General features: G+C 36.8%; 1 protein-coding gene across 1 annotated transcript; it reads right to left on the reverse strand.

The window, feature by feature from the left end:
- Positions 1–89: 89 nt before the first annotated feature.
- LOC125871305 (KH domain-containing protein At2g38610-like) lies at positions 90–10,475 on the reverse strand. Its single transcript, XM_049551898.1, has 7 exons — positions 10,254–10,475; positions 10,088–10,179; positions 9,138–9,289; positions 4,396–4,512; positions 4,171–4,287; positions 1,031–1,174; positions 90–681 (listed from the first exon to the last, which is right to left on the reverse strand). Exons 1-7 carry the CDS (start codon positions 10,331–10,333, stop codon positions 535–537), a joined length of 849 nt encoding a protein of 282 aa, XP_049407855.1. The 5' UTR covers positions 10,334–10,475; the 3' UTR covers positions 90–534.
- Positions 10,476–22,502: the final 12,027 nt, after the last annotated feature.

Here is a 22,502-nt window from a genome sequence, read left to right on the forward strand (position 1 = left end):
CCTAGCACAAGAAACAAACAGATCATCCAAGAAAGAATTTAAAATACTGTCGCATTTCAACATATTACATGTTGCACTAATAGGTGAATATACATAAATCCAACTCCAGTCAAAGCACCAATATTGGTGTCTCTTTGATAATAGTTGTCCAAATGTACGACTCCAACAAAATGAAGGAAAGACCTATTGGCTTCAAACTGCTAATGCTACCATGTACCAATAACAGCATATTTCACACTACAATTACTAACACAAGAATAAATCAATGAAGTTTACAAGGGACTGACATGACCAAACCTAAATAAAAAAGCCAACTGTATAGACCATAAGTTCTAATTTTCCTTTTTACTCTTTCTCATTTCTGTTGTTGAAAAAATAAATAAAACCCAAAAGCAAACCAAAAATCACCCGCAAGGACCTGTGTCTATTTATAGCTTGGGTTTAGGTAGTGATGCGGATATGATGTATGTTGAGAGGCATGTCCGAGGAGTACAAACCTCTCTTAGCATCAACAACTTCAATTTCTCATTTCTCTCAACGGCCAGTCTTGGGACGTTTCATGCCACTAGTATTGAAAGGAGAGACACTGCCACTTGGTCCAGGGCTCTCTTCCCTGAAATTTGAATTTAGCATCGCCAGTTCACGCAATTGCTGTCTCTTTATGTAGTCCTCTGATTCATCCTGTAGATAAAAGCATTGCAAAAAATTAAACACTCATTTGCTAAAAAAAAGAAGTGCACCTAATAGGAGAATTTCTTCTCATCAAAGAAAAAAAGGGAAGTAAATAAATTCTATCTAGAAGCCACTGATGATATCTCAATATTCAACTATGTTAAAGGTCAAGTTACTAAAAATAGTTGTCGTGGTCAACCACCTCTATAGTTGACCTTTTTCCAAAATAAAAAAAGTAAGGTAACAAAATTATAGCTTCTCTACAATCAACTGTAAACTTATTTCATTTTTGGGTGCTCTCAAATACGCAACAAAGTGATACAAAACCACAAAGAGGGAACAAATCTGAGATACATACCACCGGCTTGAGCAACTCCTCTATGATTTCCTGTGCCTGTCTCAATCTAATATCCACAACACTGGCTGGCAAATCAGCTTCAATTAAAATGTGGAGTGGTTCATTCAGGTGCTCATATCCTGGTCTTCCCCTTAGTTTCTCCTCCTTGAAATTATTAATCATGAAAATATGTTAGAACTCCAATAATACAGCGTGCACAGATGACTCCACAAGATACAGTAAACTACCAAGAAATGAGTCTACAAATTGAATAGTCTCTAACTGATGTGCTGATTGCGAATGAAACGGGTGGAAGCTACTACAGAATGCCGTGTCGATTACTAATGAAGGTGTAGATTCCAGAATCAACCAGAAGAAACCTGGTATACTAGGCAAGCTGGACATAGAGAATGCATATGATCATGTCAACTGGAGCTATCTACTACCTTCTGAAGATGTTGGAAAGAATGGGCTTGGGGCAGAAATGGTTGAGATGGATAAAGTATTGTATTTCAACTGTCAAGTTTTCGGTGCTTATTAGTGGATCCCCTGCAAGATTTTTCAATACTCAGAAGTCTCTGGCAAGGTGACCCTTTGTCACCTTTTTTGTTTTTAGTCACACTATGGAGGGGTGAATAGTATGATCAAAACAAAAAACAACAAAGCTTGATTGAAAGGTTCTGATGTTGCCAGAGAGGGTAATGATAGTTTGGAGGTGACATAGACACACCTATGGTATGCAGATGATACCCTAGTTTTTTGTGATGCTTAGGAACAACAACTAAAATATCTGAGGGTTATGGTAATTCTATTTGAAGGAATTTCTGGACTACATATCAATTGGAGGAAGTGCTTGGTGTATCCAATCAATGTAGTCACAACTATGGTATGGTCTGCCTAGCAGCAATCTTTAGTGGGGAAATTGGTGCTCTGCCAACGACTTACATGGGCATGCCTCTAGGTGCCAAATTCAACTTTGTTGATATATGGAATGGTGTGGGAAAACTTTGAAAAAAAAATTGGCTAGATGGAAAACTCAATATCTGTCCTTGGGAGGCAGACCGACTCTCATCATTTCTGTCCAAGATGCCTTGCCAACTACATGATGACCTTGTTCCCAATACCAGCAGGAGTCATCAAGAGACTGGACAATATTAGGAGAAAATCACTATGGCATGGCAACAAGGAGAGGAAAGGCTTTCATCTGGTGAAGTGAAAGTAGTGATAACTGGCTAGAAGCAGGGGTTTAGGGATAAAGAACCTGAAGGTGCAGAGTAAAGTTTTCAGAATAAAGGGGTTGTGGAAGTTGTCAATGATAATCAGATGCTATGGAAAGGGTAATAAGTGCAAAATATGAAGGTGAAGATATGTGAATGACATAGAAGTGACTACACCTTATGGAGTAAGTTTGTGGAGATCAATAAGAGGCCTATGGGATGAAGTTAAGAGTAATGCAAGGATCAAAGTTTAAAATGGAAGCAAGACAAGATTCTGGAAAGATGAGTGACATGAAAAGGGAAACCTAGAGGCTAGAAGTACTTTTCCCTAACATATATAATATAGTTCTGGGATGACAAAATACCATAGCATAGTTATGGACAAATCAGGGGTGGAGCTTTAATTTCAGAAGACAATTCAATGATGGGGAAATAGTAGGAGTGTCGAATTTTTCAACATTGTGGAAGCTTTCAATGGGCGACAAACAGGGGAAGATGTTATGTGATGGAAGGGCAATAGCATAGGAAAATGCAAAGTTAACTCAGCCTATAGGCTGATGGATCAGACAAACCCACAAATACACAATCGGTCATGAAAACAAATATGGAGAAGCAGAATACCTCATAAAGTTTCATGCTTCATATGGTTGTGGGCCAAAGAAACTGCTCTGACTCAAGATAACTTGACGAAAAGAGGGATAACATTATGCTCTAAATGTTTCCTTTGTGAGGATAACTTGGTGAACCATTTATTCCTACACTGCAAGTGTACCCAACAACTATGGAGGTTTTTTTAAACCTCAAAGGCATCTCTTGGACCTTTGCCCAGAAAGGTTTCAAAGTCTTTAAAGAGTTGGGAGGCAGCAAGGGTGAATTGAAAGGACAGAAACAGATGGAGAATTATCCTTGCAAGTATATGGTGGACTAATTGGAAAGAAAAGAATTCTAGGTATTTTGAGAGCATAGAAAATAGTGTCCAGAAGGTTCAGTTGTGCTGCATTTTATTGTTATGTTTTTGGTGTAATCAGTTATACTCCGATGACAGTATCTATAATTGATGTTTAAGGCTCAATATAGACTGAAAACACTGGAAATTAAGACATATGTATGTGCAGTACAACCCATGTACTGTTTTATGATATAATACAAAGTTATCTATTTCAAAAAAAAAAAAGCCATAGTTCTGTAGTAACTAAACTTCAAATACCAAAATATGGTCTATATTTTAACATTGTAAGTAACAATAAACAAAAAAATCATAAGGGAACTAGCATTAAACAGAAATTTGATAGATGCAGTATGATCTTCTTGGTTTATCGAGTTCCACTATACTGACTTGTATTTCACACAACTTTTGGTTTTCTCTGAACTAAAGAGCACTTATTATCAGATGCAATAGCTTGTTTTTATTTCATGCATCCCAAGAACTAGCACTCAACTTTTTTCACCATTTCTACTCTCTGTCCTTTGATTGTCTAGAATCTTGCTTTATCAAAAGGCACTTCAATGCAGTCACTCAATACATCTCCACACTAAATATCCACTTTGGATGGGTCACTTCATATTTAAGACCTTCGTTGATAGGTAAGTCACACCCTTCTTATACAAATATACTTAAAAGGATTAATGTGAGAAAGCTATAGCAAATAGAAAGATCCAGCTGCACTTCTTTTTTGAAATGCTAAGGGAAAAATTGCAGCCCATCAAAAGGATGTGGTAACCTGACATTTATTCACTTATTTATTCAAATTGGTAGAAGTAATAAGTAAAAGACCTGATAATTAATCAATCAATTGCCAAGACTCCAAACCAAATTGAAGTCGGAAAAACCTGACAATCATTGGCTCTAACAATGAATAGTTTATATATCTCTACAGTTATAGTTGTGATACAATCAACCACGCAATCCAACAGTAGTGAGAAAGAAAAGAAGATGAAAACTACCTTGTCTGGATCTTTTATTGAGCCTTTTCCTCTAATAAAAACACGGCATCCTGTGGTAGCTTCCACCCGTTTCAATGAATTCCCTCTGGGGCCAAGAAGTCGCCCGACAAAATTAAACTGAAATCCAAAATGAAGTTAGTTCAAAGTTCACACAAGCCTATACTACTAAGCTATATACCTATTCCAAAGCAAACTGTGGTTAAACAACAGCACTAACAGCCTTACATTTGGATAAGTGTCTACTGGAATTTCTAACCGCAATATTCTTTTCACAGTGTACGAACTAGGACTTGCTGGGGCCCCTTGCCAGTCCATAGACATTCCAGGAGGTCCACTCAACCTCTGTAACAAATTTGAGAATTGGTATTTTAGATAAAACAAGGAAAAATAACTAGCAAAGAAGAAGAGAACCAGTTATCTGACAGCACAAAATGCTTGGCACTTTGGATTGTAAAAATAAAGAAGGATGCCGACTGAGAGATAATTAAGCACAAAAAAAGAAACTATCAGTCCTGAAAGTGTTCAACAGGAGCAAATTGCACACAGCTATACTGCTGAAACCAGTCAGAGTATTAACCTTAACTATAATTGATGTGACAACCAGTATAACTATAACTGATGTGACAATCGGTATGCGATAATAGCCTCCAAAACGAGCTAGAAACCGTCTGTATCTTCACACATTGTCCAGCCAAAATCCCGCATTCTTACCTTCAAATTACTATACCCAGAGAAGTGATAAAACAAAAATTCTCAGGGAACCAATTTTGCATTTTACGGGTTCACCTATCTTGTTTTTTTGGGGGGCAATTTTCTGGTATTATGAGAAATTGATGTCCAGATGGAGAAACCCAAGAGATAATACAAATACAATGAGTCAAACATCTCTGTTCCCAAAATATATTCAGAATATAGCTAAATTCGACAGTCACATCACCCTTGTTATCAAAAGATAATCTGAAGCTTCCAAAATTTGTGTCCATATACTGTGTCAGTCACATCCTTAAGACTGCAATATTATACATGGAATGCATGAGAGACTTGAGATCCCTCCAATGTCGACATATGCTTGTTTCAACTCTGGATCAATCAGATGACCGTACTCCGCCGCTTATGGACACATATAGCACCCAAAAGGAAATGCATGGGAAGGGAAACCAAAGACCTAGAAAATATCTACGTCTGAAGAAGATAGCTTTGCAGCTAAACATTCTCTCTCCTTAAATAAAGTTTAAAACTAGTTGTGAGTAACATTGCACAGCGTCCAAAGCGTTGGTTACAAGCAATGAACTGGGCAAGGACAAGTCATGTAATTGCAGGGCTCGGCTATCCTTGCTCAGTCCTTGATTGTGGACAAAAGATATTAGGATGCACATGGAAAAAAAATATCCTGTGATCTACAACCAGATAATCAATTTGCAATACAATCATTCTTTTTTTGGGACTTCTACAAGGCAAAGAACCAATCTACAACCTTGGGGCAAGAAAGAGTGATGTTCTGGTATGCTGCATTCGTCTCCACGGGCCCACTGTTGATCTCATCGACTCACACTAACTACACTCATACATCTAGCTTAAAATTGTTCTCTTTGTCTAATGCAGTCCTTGTGAACCTGAATAATTATTGCCAGGTCTCTCACCTAAACTAAAATAAAAACCCAACCAAATTAAAATTAAACAATTTTACTTTAAAGAATGAACGATATGAAGTGACAGCTCGTATGTCCATGCAGACAACTCAATATTTCTAGAGGTTCACTGAAAATCAAGCAATCAATAACTATGCAAAAGTAGCTTGAAAAATCTTTCTACGAGTAAAAGAACTTCATTTAATAAGTCAAGTACTTCAAATTACATGCTGACAAGGAAGAAATACATGATTCATAGAAATTTAAATCAGAACACAAAATCAGGCCTAGTATATTATATTAGTGTCATAAAATAAGCAGCTCCTTTTAGTGTCCAGTACGCCAAAATTACCAGTATGCCAAAATCAACCCAATATTTCTAGAGGTCTCCAGCATGTCCTTAATGTTAGAGAATTAAAAAAAAAAAAAAAAAAACAGCTCGTTTTAGTGTATGCATTAGAATCCAATGAGATTCCATTTTATTTGTTTTTTTTTTTTGAAACTGGTAAGATTGAATTCTTCAGCATTAAGGGTATGCAGGCTACCTCCAAAAAGGGATAATTACAGATTTCCTATCAAATCTATAATCTGTTCTATATCATGTATACAAAGCTGTTTACACCAAAAAAGTAGAGATACTATACAATTCCATTTAACTTTGTGGATGGAATTGGATCTTTCTTCAAAACATCTTCCATTTCTTTCTTTCCAGACTGACCACCATATACATGATGGTGTTAGCTTCCACCATCTCTTTTGACTCTTACTGCCTCCCCTCCTAATCCAGCAGCTCAACAGATCTGATGCATGTTCTGGCATTGTCCAGTTCATGCTTGTGATGTTGAGAAACAAGTTCCAAATTTGAGCAGTAAACTTACAATGCAGGAAGAGATGGTTATTTGTTTCCCCTGTCAAGTTGCACAAAAAACACCTAGGAACAAGTTGTCTGCCTTTCTTTTGTAGAAATTCTTCTGTTAAACATGCTCTCTTTATCACTAACCAGGTGAAACACTTTACTTTTGTAGGAATGTCACTCTTCCAAAAGTAGTTCCAATTATACTTTGGGGCCCCTGTCATCCCCATTAGTCCTCTTTTGTAGGCATTGTTGACTGAGAAGACTCCATCCTTGCTATGTTTCCACAGGATCTTGATCTTGTTTGTTGCTGTTGTAGTTATAATCATTCCAGCTAGTTTTTCCAGTAGCGCTGCCACCCTCTCCACCTCCCAGTCATTAAGTAGTCTTCTTAAAGATATGTCCCATCCCTGTTCTGTCCAACAATCACTCACTCTAGCATCAGGGTTCTCACAGATTAGAAACAGATCTGGAAAAAGCTCTCTAAGAGAGGTTTGATCTATCCAACCATCTTTCCAAAATTTAGTTTTGTTTCAAGTACCCACCTTAATATACATATTTCCTTCCATTTGTGGCCATAGGTTCCTGATTGTCCTCCATACTCCCACCCCATATGGTTCAGAGGTGATTTTTGTACACCAGGGATTTAGTTCTCCATATTTTGCTACTATAACCTCCTTCCAGAGAACTGCATCTTCCTTAGTGTATCTCCATAGCCATTTCATCAAAAGGCTTTCATTTTGCAGCCTCAAATTTCTGATCCCTAAACGTCTTTCTTTGCTAAGAAGAATATTCTTCCAGTTGACTAAGTTATAACCCTTCCCCTCCTTGTTGCTTTTCCATAGGAAGTTCCTTCTAAGCTTGTCTAGTTTTTTCACCACCTTTGCTGGGATTGGAAACAAGGACATCACATACGTTGGTAAAGAGTCCAGAACAGAGTTTATGAGGATCAATCTACCCCCTAGGGATAGGTATTGTGCCTTCCATCTAGCAAGTTTCTTCTCCGTTTTCACCAGAATACCATTCCATATCTCCATTGTTTTGTGTTTGCTACCCAGGGGAATGCCCAGGTATATGGTAGGCAAATGCTCCACTTTGCATCCCAATATATTTGCTAGTTGCTGGATCTGAGGGACCTCATTTACCGGAAAGAGACTACTTTTTCCCCAGTTTGATTTCAACCCTGAAACTGCTTCAAACAAAACCAAAATCACTCTGATGTAGCTAATCTGTTCTGCTGTAGGTTCACAAAAGATGATAGTATCATCCGCATAGAGCAGATGACACACTTCTTTTATTTGTTATGGAACCTGACCATGTAGACCAGGTTGTGAGGTATTTCCACCAAACTTATGCCAAAAGTCAAATACAACCTTTGCCAAATCTAATAGTAGAATAATATATTTCGGGAAGAAGAAAGCGTAAGAGCAGTACAGCTGCTTCAAGTAAAAATTATTTTGATTCCAGGACAAGATTGTCCAAATTGCATAGACAATGTTGCTACCTCCGAATGCTCAGCCTCAAAGTGCACTCTGTATTATTTCTCTATAGGTACCGTGTTCTCTATCTAGCCACTGCTATGGTTCCATTTAACAACATCTAGAAACTTATGAGTCTTTTCCTTAGATAAAAGTGACGCATAACTCCTAAAGTACTAAGTTAGTAGAGTACTTTTAACTCATTTTTTTGAGAAAGCAAAAAGAAGTTATTAATAACTTATAAACAAATATAAAGCAGGCAGCTATTAAGTTCCAATTATTAAAAATAGTGAGGAACTCAGGATAGTAAAAACAGCAAATTCACTCAATTTAGATTCTAGACTATGATTTATCGCCAGATGCCACTTGTTTTGAAATAAGTGGCTGAAGCATATATGCTTTCCTTAACCTATGAACATCAACTAGGCGTAACCTTCAATGGGTAAGGAATTCTTGTACACTTGGTCCACATACTCCAATGGATTCAGCCACTTATTTTGCTTAAAAAAAAATTAAATTTGAACTTGCAATCACGCAGAACCATAAAGCTCTAACTTTGCTTTTTTTTTCTTTGGATTTTCATCATATGGTTGACACTCTTCTCAAAAAAAAGCATGTATGTAGTACTTACTAAAATAAGTAGGGGGGGTATTCAAAATAATGAGATACTTCTGAAGATAAAAGAAAAAGAAGCTGATTTATTTGGTAAACTAATGCACTTGGTCCAGAAACAGGCAAGCATGCTAATTAATATATTTTATTGGTATTAAAAAACTTATTAACAATAGTTGCCACAACACACTGTTCATACTCCATCGATGTGAAGACATTAAGATAATTTATATCCATTTGCTTCACTTGGACCCAACAGCAGTATTCAGTTAGGCAGACATTAACAGGATTTAACATCTATACGTGTCCCACAAGATATAAAAGGATAGTCCAGTTAAGAGAAGACATTTGCTACATTGATCCAAGTGTCAAAGATAACATCAAAAAAACAATTACCTCCTGGGGAAGTCCATTCCAACCACTCAATCCTGCTCCAGCAACATTTGACATAAGGTTTGCTGAACCCATAGGACTGGGACTTCTATGTCGCAATCTGTCTAGTTCACCAAATCCTTGGTTCGGCAGCATTCCAGAAACCCTTAAAATCTCTGAAACCCAGATCATATTTATCAAGCGCCAATCAATAATTAAGGAACAGGTTCATGACTAAGAAAAAATATAGTTTTAACACCACAGCCAATTTGATTATCACCAAAGGTTGGAAAAGGAATGTGGATTAAGCTCCACAAGATTAAGAAGATTAACATATCATACCGTGTACCCCAGAGGAATGAGGTACAAATTGTAAATATCATCAGACTTAAGATTCTTAACAAATTCAAGTTGCAGGTAAAACCTTACTTATCAAAATTCCATCCCGAGCACATCCGAAGGTTACTAAACTGGCCAGATATCATTTCCGGCAAGGATTTAGATCACATTCAAACCCACACTCTCCAGCACATAGTTTGACAAATGACTGCTCCATCACCTTACTTGTTTTTCCTCATTTTCAATTTCTTAAGCTTTTTAGTAGCGTGTAACAAGAGCATACAGCCAAAGGCTACAAGTGCCTTTAGGGTACAATTTAAAACTGATAACTAATTAATAAGACACACAATTTGCAGTCCAAACAAGTATCACTAAGCTTGAATAACAATTTTCTAGTGATTATCGGCACAACCATGTTATATCAATTTGAAAAGATACAATTTTCTGAATGTCTGCTTGTGATTTGTGAACATGAAGTTGGAAATGAACCAATTTAGCATGTGTAAGTGTTGGATTTCTGTTCCATTTGCATCGCAAAAGGTAGAGATAGGAGTAAAATGTAAGTGATATCCAATTGAGTCCGATCTAAGTGCTAAAAATGCAAAAAAAAGGTAGATCCAATACAAGGAAGTAACCTTGATTCAAGAGTCTGCTACATATAGGAAGAACTTGCATAAAAGGTCCAAGCTTTTGATGTTCCGCCAACAGCTCTGACAAGTAGTGATTACTAACAAGAGAGATGAAGATTTGATGAGTAAGTTGATTGATTATATAACAGAAAATTACGGAAAAAGCAATTACCTGTCAACATCTGGTGTACTTCTAATCTGGGGAGAAGCAGCTCTAGCAGGTGAAAACTTGGGATTATATAAACCTGACATAGCTTTTTTCTTTTCTTCTTTTTTCCAGGGGGAACAAACTTTTACACTAAAAATGGTAGCTAGCCGCACAAGAAAAGAACAGAAAAGAAAAGAAAAGACAACCCTTCAAAAGGGTTTTGTTTTTCTTTCTGTGTAAATTAAAAGAGTTCTCCAAAAATATATCTAACTTACTATACTAGCTAGTACTAGTAAAATAAGTGTATCAAATTATATTTTGAAAAAATAGTATCTAATTAATGATGGTTTTGATCTAATAATTGTATGTCAACACAGACTGTGCTGTCCCCTTCTCTTTCTGTCTAACGTATGAATGCAACAACAATCAGAATAAATATCAACCAAATTTCAGGCTTTCCATTCGCCGTCTAACCTTTTTGAGATTATCTTTTTAATCGTTAAGAAATGTATTTTATAAGTATTTTTAAAATTTGTCTATGCATTTGTTTCGATGGAGCGGGGAGATAATTATGTTTAATAATTTATTTTATTAGATAGCAGATTTCAAATGAAAAAATATTAAACTAGTCAAAATTAGCACCTTATTTATGAAAAATAATTTTACTTTTAATATATTATAAAAAAAAAAGAACAATATATTATTTTTATAACAAATATTTTCCCTCTCTCTTGCCCTCTGCTCTCTCATACCCTCTCCTCCTGCCCCCTCTCTCTCTCTCGCCCTCTCCCCCACTCAAAATACAAGAATGCAGCTTCATTAGAGAAAGAAATCAAAAACCTCCCAACATTCTAACACCACCCCACAGTAAAGATAAAAAAAATAAAAATCAAGAAAGCAATTGGGTTTGCATACCCACCTAGTTAGAGTCTAGATTTAGTGAAGAAGTGAGAAAAAATGCAGTTCAATAACTACCTAGACCCTTTTTGCTCTTTTTGCTTTAGAGTTTTGGTGCAAAAAACGTAAAGGTATTAATGTGGTGACGAGCATGAGAAACTTAAATCGATTTGAAGGCCATGCTTCTCTTCTTAGTGACCAGCTCCTTCATGAATTTTGCATATCCCGACATCTCCAATAATGCTTCCACTAAAGGAAGGTTTTGTAACACCTAGAAAAATTTTGAACTAAGACTCGAACCGTTCTTCGTAATGAGTAAGTTTTTCCCAAGGAATTTAAAAAAATTTGAGTGTTTAGGTCACTAGATGTACCACCTTGAGTTCCAAGAATAACTAAAGAGAATTCACTCAAGTCCTTCTGAAGTTCTTCTAAGATTTGGGTCAACTTCAAACAACTATAACTCTCAGTACATGATGATTTAGGTGTGCCATGAGATGGAAAATGAAAGGTCTTTGAACTATCTTTCCAATGTCATCGAGTTTTCTAAGTTTCAAGTTCGGATGAATGAGATATTCCCTTTTGAAGTTAAGTTGTCCAGTTAAGGAAAGTTACCCGAAAATAGTGAGGGGTATTTTGGTCTTTTCTTTACCAAATCAGATTTAATTCATTTTTAGTAAGTTTTCAAGGGTCTAATCCTACTAGGTTCAGTTTTATAATCCTAATATATGCGGGTTTTAGTTGAGAGTTCAAGAAGAGAAAAGAGGAGAGGATCAAAGCATTCGTTAAGGTTCCTGAGTTTTGTTGCAGATTTGTGCCATGGGTTTAATACCTAAGAGGTATGTAAGCTTTCATAGTGTTGGGTTTGTTCACCCACATGCCAATCATGTTATTTTAAGCACAATTTCATTCTTCAAGTTGACAGTTTAGAGTTTTTGATGAGTTCTTGAGAAGTGTTCTTGAAGTTCATCCTAAATCTTGTTGTGTTGGGGTTTTGATGATTTATTGAGATGAAAGTGAGTGTTTTGAGGTATGTATTGAGTATATTATAGTGCACTTATGTTAAGTAATTGAGTCCAAGTGATTGGGGAAGAAACCGTTCGATTCTAGGCGAGTTACGGTGAGAAAACGAGTAAAGAAATTCTTCAGGTTTTTTTTGGGTTGGGGCCTGGAGCGTCGCGCCAGCCAGTGCTCCCCAAATGATGTTCTGTAGTTTCCGCGCCACTCATTGCACCAGGGTCGCCTGCCCCGTCCAGTTTGCAATCGGTTTCTCCGTTTGAGTTCCTTTGAAGTGTACCTTTACTCCCTTTGATTCTAAACACTCTAAACTACTTCTAAACACTTAGAAATCATTGCTAACATGATCATAACCTTGAATTCATAATTCAAATTCAAGGTAGAGTTAAAAGTCAAGTCTTGAGAGTTCTTTCGAATATTTTGAGAAAGTCCCTTCGAGTCTTTTTGAGGAGTCATCTACAACTTCTAATAACTTGTTTCGAGACTCAAGTAAGTGAGCATGAGAGTGAGGAGAATGTATTCATGAGTCTACATTATCACCTAGATCCTTCATATCGTTAACTATAACTCTTGAATTCATAATTCATATTCAAGAGAGGGTTAAGAGTAGAGTCTAAGAAAGTATTTGAGTTCAATTGTGAATCCTTTGAGATCAACTATCGTTATGAGCTAAGTTTTTTGGAAGTAAGTACGAGAGTGAGAAGAGTCATATACTCGAGTTCCATATTGTTATGTAGACCCTTGAGTCGAGTCATTCATGCCCATAAATTCCGCATGGACTCCATAAATTGAGTATCATCGAGAAGAGTAGTATTTTCAAGCTCTAAGTCTTGAGTATCGAATTCCTAACCTTTTCGAGATTATATTCCTAATCATGGGACTGTTACATGTTACCCATTAAGTCCTTGAGTTGAGTAGTTCATGCCCATAATTCTGCATGAACCCTATAAGTCGAGTAGTCTTGAGATGAGAAGTATCTTTGAGTCCTTGAGTTCAGTAGTCCATGCCCAAAATTCTGCATGAACCCTCTGAGTCAAGCATTCTTGAAGCGAATATTATTAGTGAAGTTCTTGAGTTCTGAGTTGCTGAGTCTCGAGTATTGAGTTCTAGTTATGGTTATTGAAAACGTTGAATTGAGTCGTTCACGCCCATAATTCGGCATGAACTTTATTTCAAGAAGTCTTTTACAATATTTTAAAACTTGTTTTAAAACTTGAGCATTGAGTTGAGTAAGAGTAAGAGTGAAGTTCGTTTCTTCAAAAGATTATATGTGAACTAAGTATTTCCAAGAGTAAAATGTTTTCACATTTAAACAAGAGAGGAAACATCGATTTTCAAGAGAGCTTTCAAGCTAGTTTTTGAGTAATAACCTCAAACCACAGAAAGAGATATGTTTTTAAACATATGAGCTGAGTATATTTTTGGGAGTAGTATTGAGAACCGATATGGGGATGAGTTTAGATATCTCAAGTCTCCATAAACCATGTAGCTAACGTGGGTAGAAAGGGTCATACTTTTTAGATGATTCCTTAATGTTTTTTTGGCATAGACTAGTGGATCCACTTAGTTGAGGCGTTCTATATCCCAAAAGGTCATAGGACAATTCTGGCAGCATGGGCGAGACGTTGTATCATCACATAGCTCATAGTAATGGTTGTCGGTTAGAGAAACTCCCACAGAGTTATATAATATGTTATTATATACAAATTGAGTTGTTGTTGTGTTCTTCAATGCATTGAATTGTTATCTACTGTTTTAAAAGTTTTCCATATATCCTTGAATACTTCTGAGTTGAGTAAGTTTGAGTAGTTTTGAATATCCTTGAGTATTCCTTGAGTTGAGTTGAACCTTGTTTCTTTGAGTTGAGTTGAGTTGAGTTGAGAAAAGGTAAGTATGTTTCTTTTTCACCATTTCAAGCCTATGTTATGCTTTAGAATTCCCCTTACATGCTCGTAAATTCTATGCACTGAGCCATTTGGCCTGTATCGTTTCATGATGCAGCTTCGTTGATACCACATGGAGTTTGAGTTAGCTATGGTGGGCCTCCTTGCTTTCGGAGGGTTCCACTTGTACTTTCAGTTATATCAGTTGTTAGGATGTCATGGGTCTTGTCTCCACTTCCATCTTTGTCAGTTAGAGGCTTCATAGATAGACTGTAGAGTTTCAGAAGTCTGTTCATTTATTTTGTTAAATGTTTAAAAGACTTAAGTTGCCTATTTTATGGCGAGTTGAATATATTATTTTTTATTCAGAGTTAATCATTTGAGTTAAAGATTTGTAATAGAGTTCAATGAATTTTATTCAGTTTTTAAGCTTTGTATGCTTGAATTAGTCTTCCACTTGTAGTCAGCTAGGATGAGGGTTTGCTTGAGGACCAGTAATGGTTCTCAGTGCTGGCCACGTCCAGGGTGTAGGCCCGGGTCGTGACAGGTTTATAGAAAGTGTCTTGAACACTGATAGGAATTTCTTAAACTTTTCATCATCGTTGTTCTTTTTGAGACATTGAGGGAATGGGGGATTTATTTTAGGAAGAGGTTGCACTAACTTTAGAGATGATGTAACCCTTTCTTTGGATTTTTGTAACTCTTCGGTGTGATTTTGTTTTGGACTCTCTTCCTCATCTTTGAGCATATCATTTTCCAGTGCTTGAACAAACCTCTCTTCCTCAACGATGTGTCTTCTTTTTTCATAAGCATTTGTCCAATCATTAAACCTCACATTACCGACTGCTACCTTCCCACTTCGAGTCACCACCGCCAAATCTTTCTCATTATAAACCCTCGAACTGGTTACACACTCATCTTCACTTCCTTCAATTATCTTGGGTTTCAATTGTGCTAAAAGATGGCTTATTTGACCTTCAAGTTGCTTGATCGCATCCGTATGAGAATTTACCCTATTATTCAATTATGAGAAATTCGTTTTCATCTCCTTAAGCATGTCATCAGATCCTTCAATCTTATCTAGGATACGCGACAACTGTTCATCCACTCGTAGGTTGCCTGAACTACCCTTAGATCTTGGACTGTCGCATGATTGCGTGTGGTGCTCTTCTTCTCTCTTCTAAGGGCCATTTTGATCCGTCCAATCATGATTGTATCGTCTCCACTCTGCTTCATTATGTGAGTTCAAACCTTTATTCCCATCCGACATTAAATAAACTAGGTGAGAACCCTCCTCAAGTTTAAATACTCTTTTTACATCTTTGTGTTTACCAACGCTTTCTAACACTTGCTTACTCAACAACTCCATTTGATACATCATTTTGCTAATATTCTCATCCAACTCTTTCTCATTGTCAAGCTGCTCCTTTGTCATCCTAAAGTTTAAGGGAGATACTTGATCCTCTTGAGTATACTACTCCCGATTGATATTTGTCATTAAATCAAGAAGAGACGAGGCTACCTCAAATAGTTGTAACATTATTCCCCCTCGAGCCGGCTGGTCAACTACCCCTTTGTTCACTGAGTTTAAACTCCGGTAAAAGTATTTAAGTATCACATTACCCAGAAGCCCATCAGTAGGACACTGTAGTAGCAACTTTTGAAATCTCCGCCAAGTTTTATGAATCGGTTCCCCTTCTACTCGCTTGAAGTTTTGGAGATTGTCACACAATTTCACCATTTTTGAGGGTGGAAAGAATCTTATATAGAATGCCTCGGTAAGATCTTCTCATGATGCAATGGAGTCCCTTAGTAGACCTGCTAGCCACTTGGTTGCTTCCCCAATCAAAGAGAAAGGGAACAACCATAGCCGAACTGATTCTTGTGAAATATTCTTGAGTGAAAATGGACTACATATATCTACAAACTTCTTAATGTGGTCATGGGGTTCCCATAATCCAACCCTCCAAATACACCTTTAGCTTGCAAGAGTTGTAGCATTGTGTTTTTCACATGGAATGCGGCATGACCCACAACCGGAGGTAAGCGAATAGCACCCACTCTCCCCAATTGAGCTTCATTGGCATGATTCAAATCACCAACATCATCTTGGTGACCAATTTGGTTCACGATGCTTCCAGTTGCACTTATTTGGTAACCTGATTGCAAACAACTCACACCACTAGGTAAGTCGATTCAACTACAATACAAAAAGATCACAATTCAAACTTCAATAATATAACTCTAAACACCACTCCCCGGAAGCGGAGCCATTTTTTTATTAACGCTCAACTACACTTCATCCAATACTAGGTGTAGACGGTCGTAATCTAGTATAAACCCAACAAATGAGTTGGGATCGAACCCACAGGGAGAGGTACAAGTTTTAACTAAGTTATGAAGTTATAAATGTGGTCTGATCTGTTATAGGAATAAAAATTATCGAATTCAATTAGGTAAGTAAAAGGGTTGACACAAATGACAAAAGGGGGAAATAGGCATGCCAACTAACAACAAAGATAATTACGAACAACGGGGTGTAATCAAGTAATTAAGGGATACTTGGGGATGTGACCGAATAGTTATTAATTTTGCTAAATGGGTGATCGGTAATTACTAGAGTTTGCTAAATCTTAGTGGGTAGGCTAGACTTTAAATGTAATAGCTTTCTCTCAAACAACTATTACAGTTCAAGCAATTTCTCTCGAACCTCGACAAGCTTAACACTATAAACAACCCAATACCTCACTTTATCTACTCTCTCGAGCTAGATAGGCAAAATCTAGTATAGAATTCACTCTCTCGAGCTGAACCCACAACACCTCATTAACTACAAATGTTGATTAATAACCTTGACTGTACACCTCTCTCTCAAGCAATCATAAAATACTAAATTAGAATTAAAATCATCATTCCAATTCATATCAACAGCTATAAATCAAACCCACTTCAAAACAACAATAAAATCAGTAATTTCTAACACCCATAAGCTAAATTAGACAATTAGTCACATAATCACACCCCCCCAACAATAGGGGATTTAGCTACACATCATAAAAAGTAAGAAATCGGTACCTAATACATTAATCTCCAAATCCTTACAATGATTTAATGTAGCTTTAGTTCCAAAGCCCAATTCAAAAATAACTTCAAAAACTAATCAAGGACAGTGTTTTCGTTCAAACTATGAGTTTTCACAATGATAGGATGCACTGATCTTTTCTTAAAAATCCATCTATACTTTCTCAAAATTCAGCCTCTAAGATCATTCGGCAGTATAAGTCGAGTGTTGCCAAACCAGTCAGCAACACGCCCAATGCTCTTTTTGATCGTCTTTTTCTCTTGCGTTTTGCGATGACTATAAATAAAGCACAAATACAAACATTAGATTATGTTGATATTTATTTATGTGAACCAGTTTTTTCTGATGGTCAATTATATGTTGCTTTATCAAGAGAAAAAATTTCAAATTGTATAAAAATATTGATTCACCCACCTACTGCAGATAATGATGATGATCACTCAACTTATAATGTAGTGTACAATGAGATCATTCAAAAAGCTTGTTATAAACATATTGGTGCTATTTATGTAATTAAAAGAACTACCTTGCTACATATCTTTCAACTGCATCATCATTCAGTGATAATAATGTTTGAAGAAGTATCTTCCCAAATGACTAAGATGTGCCAACATTTATGCAGCTTCTACACAAGGTCGGTAGAAAATCTTAACTTTTATGGATATTGACTTATTATATAAGTTATTCAATAGGTTCTTCATATGCCCTATATAACTAATGTTGAATTTCATTTTCCTGATTACTCAGTACTGCTTCTTCTTACTGAGATTGCAGGTTGATTAAGCTATTTTCAGAGTTAGTATAAGTAAGTATATTCAATCATGAATATTTTTATGCTTTTCATTAAATTAGAATGTTCATTGCAAGGCTTGAGCCCATGACCACAAGTTTAATAGCTTTGCTCTCTACTCTTTAGTGTTGTTGGAAATGTTTGTAGAGTTCCAATTATAACCACTCTCTCTCTCTCTCTGTTAATATTTTCATTAGAAGGATTTAAACAGTTTAAGGCCATTGATTGCATTCATGAAAAAATCAAGGAGTTGTCATCATACCTGAATGTACATTTTTACAATGACTAATTTGAATTTCTGGAATATGACTGTAGTAACATTTTGATCCTTGTGGAGATGGTGATTTACCTCCATGGTCGGATGTTAAATGTTCCACACATGGTAGTTATAGAGTAGTTACTGAATTATAAGTGTTGCTTCACCATTTCTAAGTAGTTTTTTTGTAACTAATATAAGGTTCAGATCTGTATGAAGTTACCCGTAGAATTGAAATGTCCTTTCTTTGTCACTTATTCACAATGTGTTTTTCTATTTTACCACTTGTAGAAAAACTTATGTTGTTTCAATTGTTGGCCCATTTCCTACTACTGTCACTATTTTTTTCAAAACAAGTTGCTCATATCACACGAGAACCTCCGACTCTTCCTCAAAAAGGTTCCCGTTATTATTAATTTAATACTAGAAATTATTATCTTTCACAATGTGTATACCACCTTACTAATACTAATATAACTGTGACTTTATTTCTTCTCTTTTAAAAAATAACTTGCAAATTATGTTTTAGTTACATGTCTATTAAAACCATATGTTCACTATATTACAGATTACTGATAAAAAGAGGACCTATAATTTCTTCAACTAACAAACGTTTTAAGTCGGCAGGATAACTTTGAGAACAAAAGGAAAAAAATAGTTTGACAATATATCTCATACTATTTTTCATATATTAAAGTTCAACTTATAATTTCTTACTTTTGCTCTGATCGTTTCCCAGACATGTATCACCCGATAAAATAGTATACATTGTATAACTGCTTACATCCTCATCGTAACGCTAATTGACATTGTAAACAAAATTAAACATCTACAAGATCTACTGTTTTAGTTTTGGTTTTGATGCATCTCTATTTGCAATAAAGTTTTTGCGAGTTTACTGTCACATGTAGTTAATCATGTTCATTTATAACATGAACTACAACCTACTTTTCTCGGTCACAAATACATCTCTTCATTTAATATCAGCGATAAACTTCATATGTTCATTACCAGTGTCAAAACCCTCCACACTGTATCACCATTTGTGTCTATGCATAAAACAACTTTCTGGTTTATTTGGCTATTCAACACTCTCTCTATACTGGTAAAGTGATAGATTCTTGCTTATTCAACAACTTTGAACTCTGCAGCCCCTGATGAGTCCGAGATTTGGACTCATTTAGGGATTTATTTATATAGATTTAGTGTCCTCAAATGCTTATTTTTTACCAATAACTTATGTAAAACACTTGATTTCCAGGTATATGGATTGAGGAACAAAGCAAGGACACTAATTTACAAAAAGGAACGAAGTGAGCTGAAAGAATGAAGAAAAGCATGCATGGTGATCGCCAAGTCCACTTGGTGAGTCGCCGAATGGCAACTTGATCGCCTAAAGTTCCAGTGTGCCTACTCTAAAAGAAAGAACCAAGTTGGCGAGAGGAAGAAGCAGTCGGCAGATCGCCGAGTGGTTCCGTGATGCAGTGTTGGATAGCCCAAAGTTGAGGATGTTGAAGGCCAAGGCAGAAAGGCGATGGAAATGACCAAATGGTGGATCACCAAGTGGTTCGGCAAGCCCGACTTACTTCACCGAGCGACTCTTTGCAGCATATTTTTGTTGACTATAAATAGGTTTTTGAACATTGAGCTATCTATCTATCAACTATTTGATATCATAATATTTGAGTATGTTATTATGTTTTGAATAGTGAGACAAGTTTTCTCTAGTTTTCCTTAGCTTTGAAGAATTGAAGTTTTTCACTTTTGAGAAATTGGAAGTGGGTCTTGGAGATTCTTCGAATTGGACCATTGTAGAGACGAAGTCAATCTTACCCAGTTGATGGAAACTTAATTTGGTAACGATGTTTATCTTTTTATGATATCTAGCTAAAACCCCAATTCGTGGGGTGTGATTATGTGATTATGGGCTGATTTAGTTTATGAGTATTGTTAATTGTTAGTTTAAATGCTATTTGGAAGTGAGTTCAATCATTAATTGTGGTTAAATTTAAGAATTGTAGTCGCAAATACAGTTCTACCTTTGTGTTTTTGGCTTGCTCGAGAGAGAGGTTTTAAAACTAAGATTATCGATTGATGGTCTGTGGGTATTGGGTTGTCATGGGTAAATCTCAAGAGAGTGAATCATAAACCCTTTTCCACACATTCAACTTGAGAGAGTGAATAGACTAAGGTGTAGGTTGTTTTTACTTTGCATGTTTGTTGATGTTTGAGAGAACTCAATTTGATTCAAGGTAAATTGTTCGAGAGAAATTTTACCTCCTCTATAGTCTAGCTTACTCACTAATATTTGGGTATTTTCTAATAGTTGCAATTACCCATTTGTCTATATTAGCCTATAATCGAATCACATCCCAAGAACCCGTCTCATTATTGTTATTTCGTATTGATTACCATTGTTTGTAGGTGATAATTTCAAACCAAAACCCCCTATTTGACATTCGTGTCACCCTCTGATTTGAATAATGTCTTTATTCGATAATTTCTATTTCTATAACTGATTTGATCATATTTGTACTTTTCAATTGAATCTTAAACACGTACGCTCCCTGTGGGATTCGACCCCAACTCATTTAGTTGGGTTATATACTGCTTAACGATCGTTGACACTTAGAGATGGATGAAATGTCTTTGAAACGTCATTAATCAAAATGGTGCCACTGCTGGGGAGTGGTGTTGTTTGAGATTCATTTGGTGAAGTTGAATTTTGTTCTTTTTAGTCATAGTTGAATCCACTTACTTTCAGTTTTGGTTTGTGTGTTGTTGTTTAAAATAGAGGAAATATGTGTCAACAGAAGTAATGGTAGCTAAGTGGGCCACCAAGATAACATTGGCAACATCAACGATGTCAATGAGCCGATTGTTGACCCTCATCTAATGGGTGGAATTGGTGCCATTCGCTTGACTCCGATTGAAGGGAACGTTGTGTTCCACATTACAAGTACCATGTTGCAGCTCTTGCAACTAAAAGGGTTGTTTGGTGGGTTGGCTCATGAGGATCCCCATAAGCATATAAAAAACTTTGTTGATGTTTGCGGGTCATTCTCCTTCAAGAACATATCCCAAGAGTCAGTCTGGTTGAGGTTGTTCCCATTTTCTTTAATGGGAGAAGCATATAAGTGGTTGGCTGAATTGCCAAGAGACTCTATTACTTCATGGGAAGAGCTTGTCACCACATTTCAAGTGCGATTTTTCCCTCCTTCGAAGATGATGACACTTCGGGACAGCATCCAAAGCTTCAAGCATTTGGAGGGTGAGTCAATTCATGAGACTTGGCTAAGATTTAAGAAGTTGGTGTTGCAATGCCCAACTCATGGTTTGCCAGACAACGTCTTGCTGCATTATTTTTACCGAAGCCTTGATTCGGTGAACAAGGGCGTAGCTGACCAACTTTCTCTGGGAGGTTTGATGCAACAACCTTACATTATAGCATCCCATCTTTTGGATGGTATGACCAAAATTAATCGGGCTTGGTACACCCGCGAAGATTAGGTCTCCCTTATCACTTATAAATTGACAAAGAAGAAGCTTGAGAAAGAACAAGAGAGGGACCAGAACATGGAAAAAATGATGACCCAACTTGACATTTTAGCCAAGAATGTCATAGGAGCTGGTGCTACAAGTGTGAATGTTATGGGTGTTGGGTGTGTAAACCCCGATGAGGCCAAGTTTGAAGCATCGTACAACGAAGAAGTGAACTTCCTAGCCAACCAAGGTAGAGGTTATCATGCTAACTACCCAAGGCAGGGTGGTAACCAAGGTTAGAACATGGATGAAGGCTGGAGAGATCGTGATAGAGAGTGGAGGGATCCTAACCCCACTTGGAAGGAAAGAGATAGGGAGAATGATAGGTATGTTCCTCCCCACGAGCGTCAAAAGCCCAATGTTTCTGAGGGTGACCGGTCTGAGGATATGATCTCTCGTATTCTCAATGAGGTTGAAGGGTCCGATAAGATTTTTAAAAAGATGAAGGAAGATGTATCGACCCTCAACCAGAAGGTTGCTTCTCATTTCGTCTCTATCAAGCAGTTGGAGACCCAAATGGGTCAAATTTCTTCTCATTTAAACCCCAGACAGCAAGGGGGTTGCCTAGTGATACTATGGCAAACCCCAAGAATGAAGTTTGAGTGAGGACTTGCGTCGTGCCACAACGTTAACTAAGGCGCTGCTTGGGAGGCAACCCAAGTTTTTATTTTCTTTCTTTTTGTTTTTGGAATAATCGTGTGTTGATTGTGCAAGTGAAAAAGTAGAATGTGTTTGAAATGTGCAGATTGGTGAGAAAAATGTCCAGTTGGTGACTCACCGATGAGGTCGGCGAGCCCAACTTGGATCG

Source organism: Solanum stenotomum, chromosome 7, assembly GCF_019186545.1.
Source record: "Solanum stenotomum isolate F172 chromosome 7, ASM1918654v1, whole genome shotgun sequence".
NCBI lineage: Eukaryota > Viridiplantae > Streptophyta > Magnoliopsida > Solanales > Solanaceae > Solanum > Solanum stenotomum.

What these genes read in the sequence shown, in the direction of transcription:
- LOC125871305 (XM_049551898.1), bottom strand. Translation starts at nt 10,333, where the DNA reads ATGTCAGGTTTATATAATCCCAAGTTTTCACCTGCTAGAGCTGCTTCT. An exon ending in AGTACACCAGATGTTGACAG is followed by an intron (nt 10,180 to 10,253) that starts GTAATTGCTTTT and finishes CTCTCTTGTTAG; the next exon opens with TAATCACTACTTGTCAGAGC. An exon ending in CAGTAGACACTTATCCAAAT is followed by an intron (nt 4,288 to 4,395) that starts GTAAGGCTGTTA and finishes TTTGGATTTCAG; the next exon opens with TTTAATTTTGTCGGGCGACT.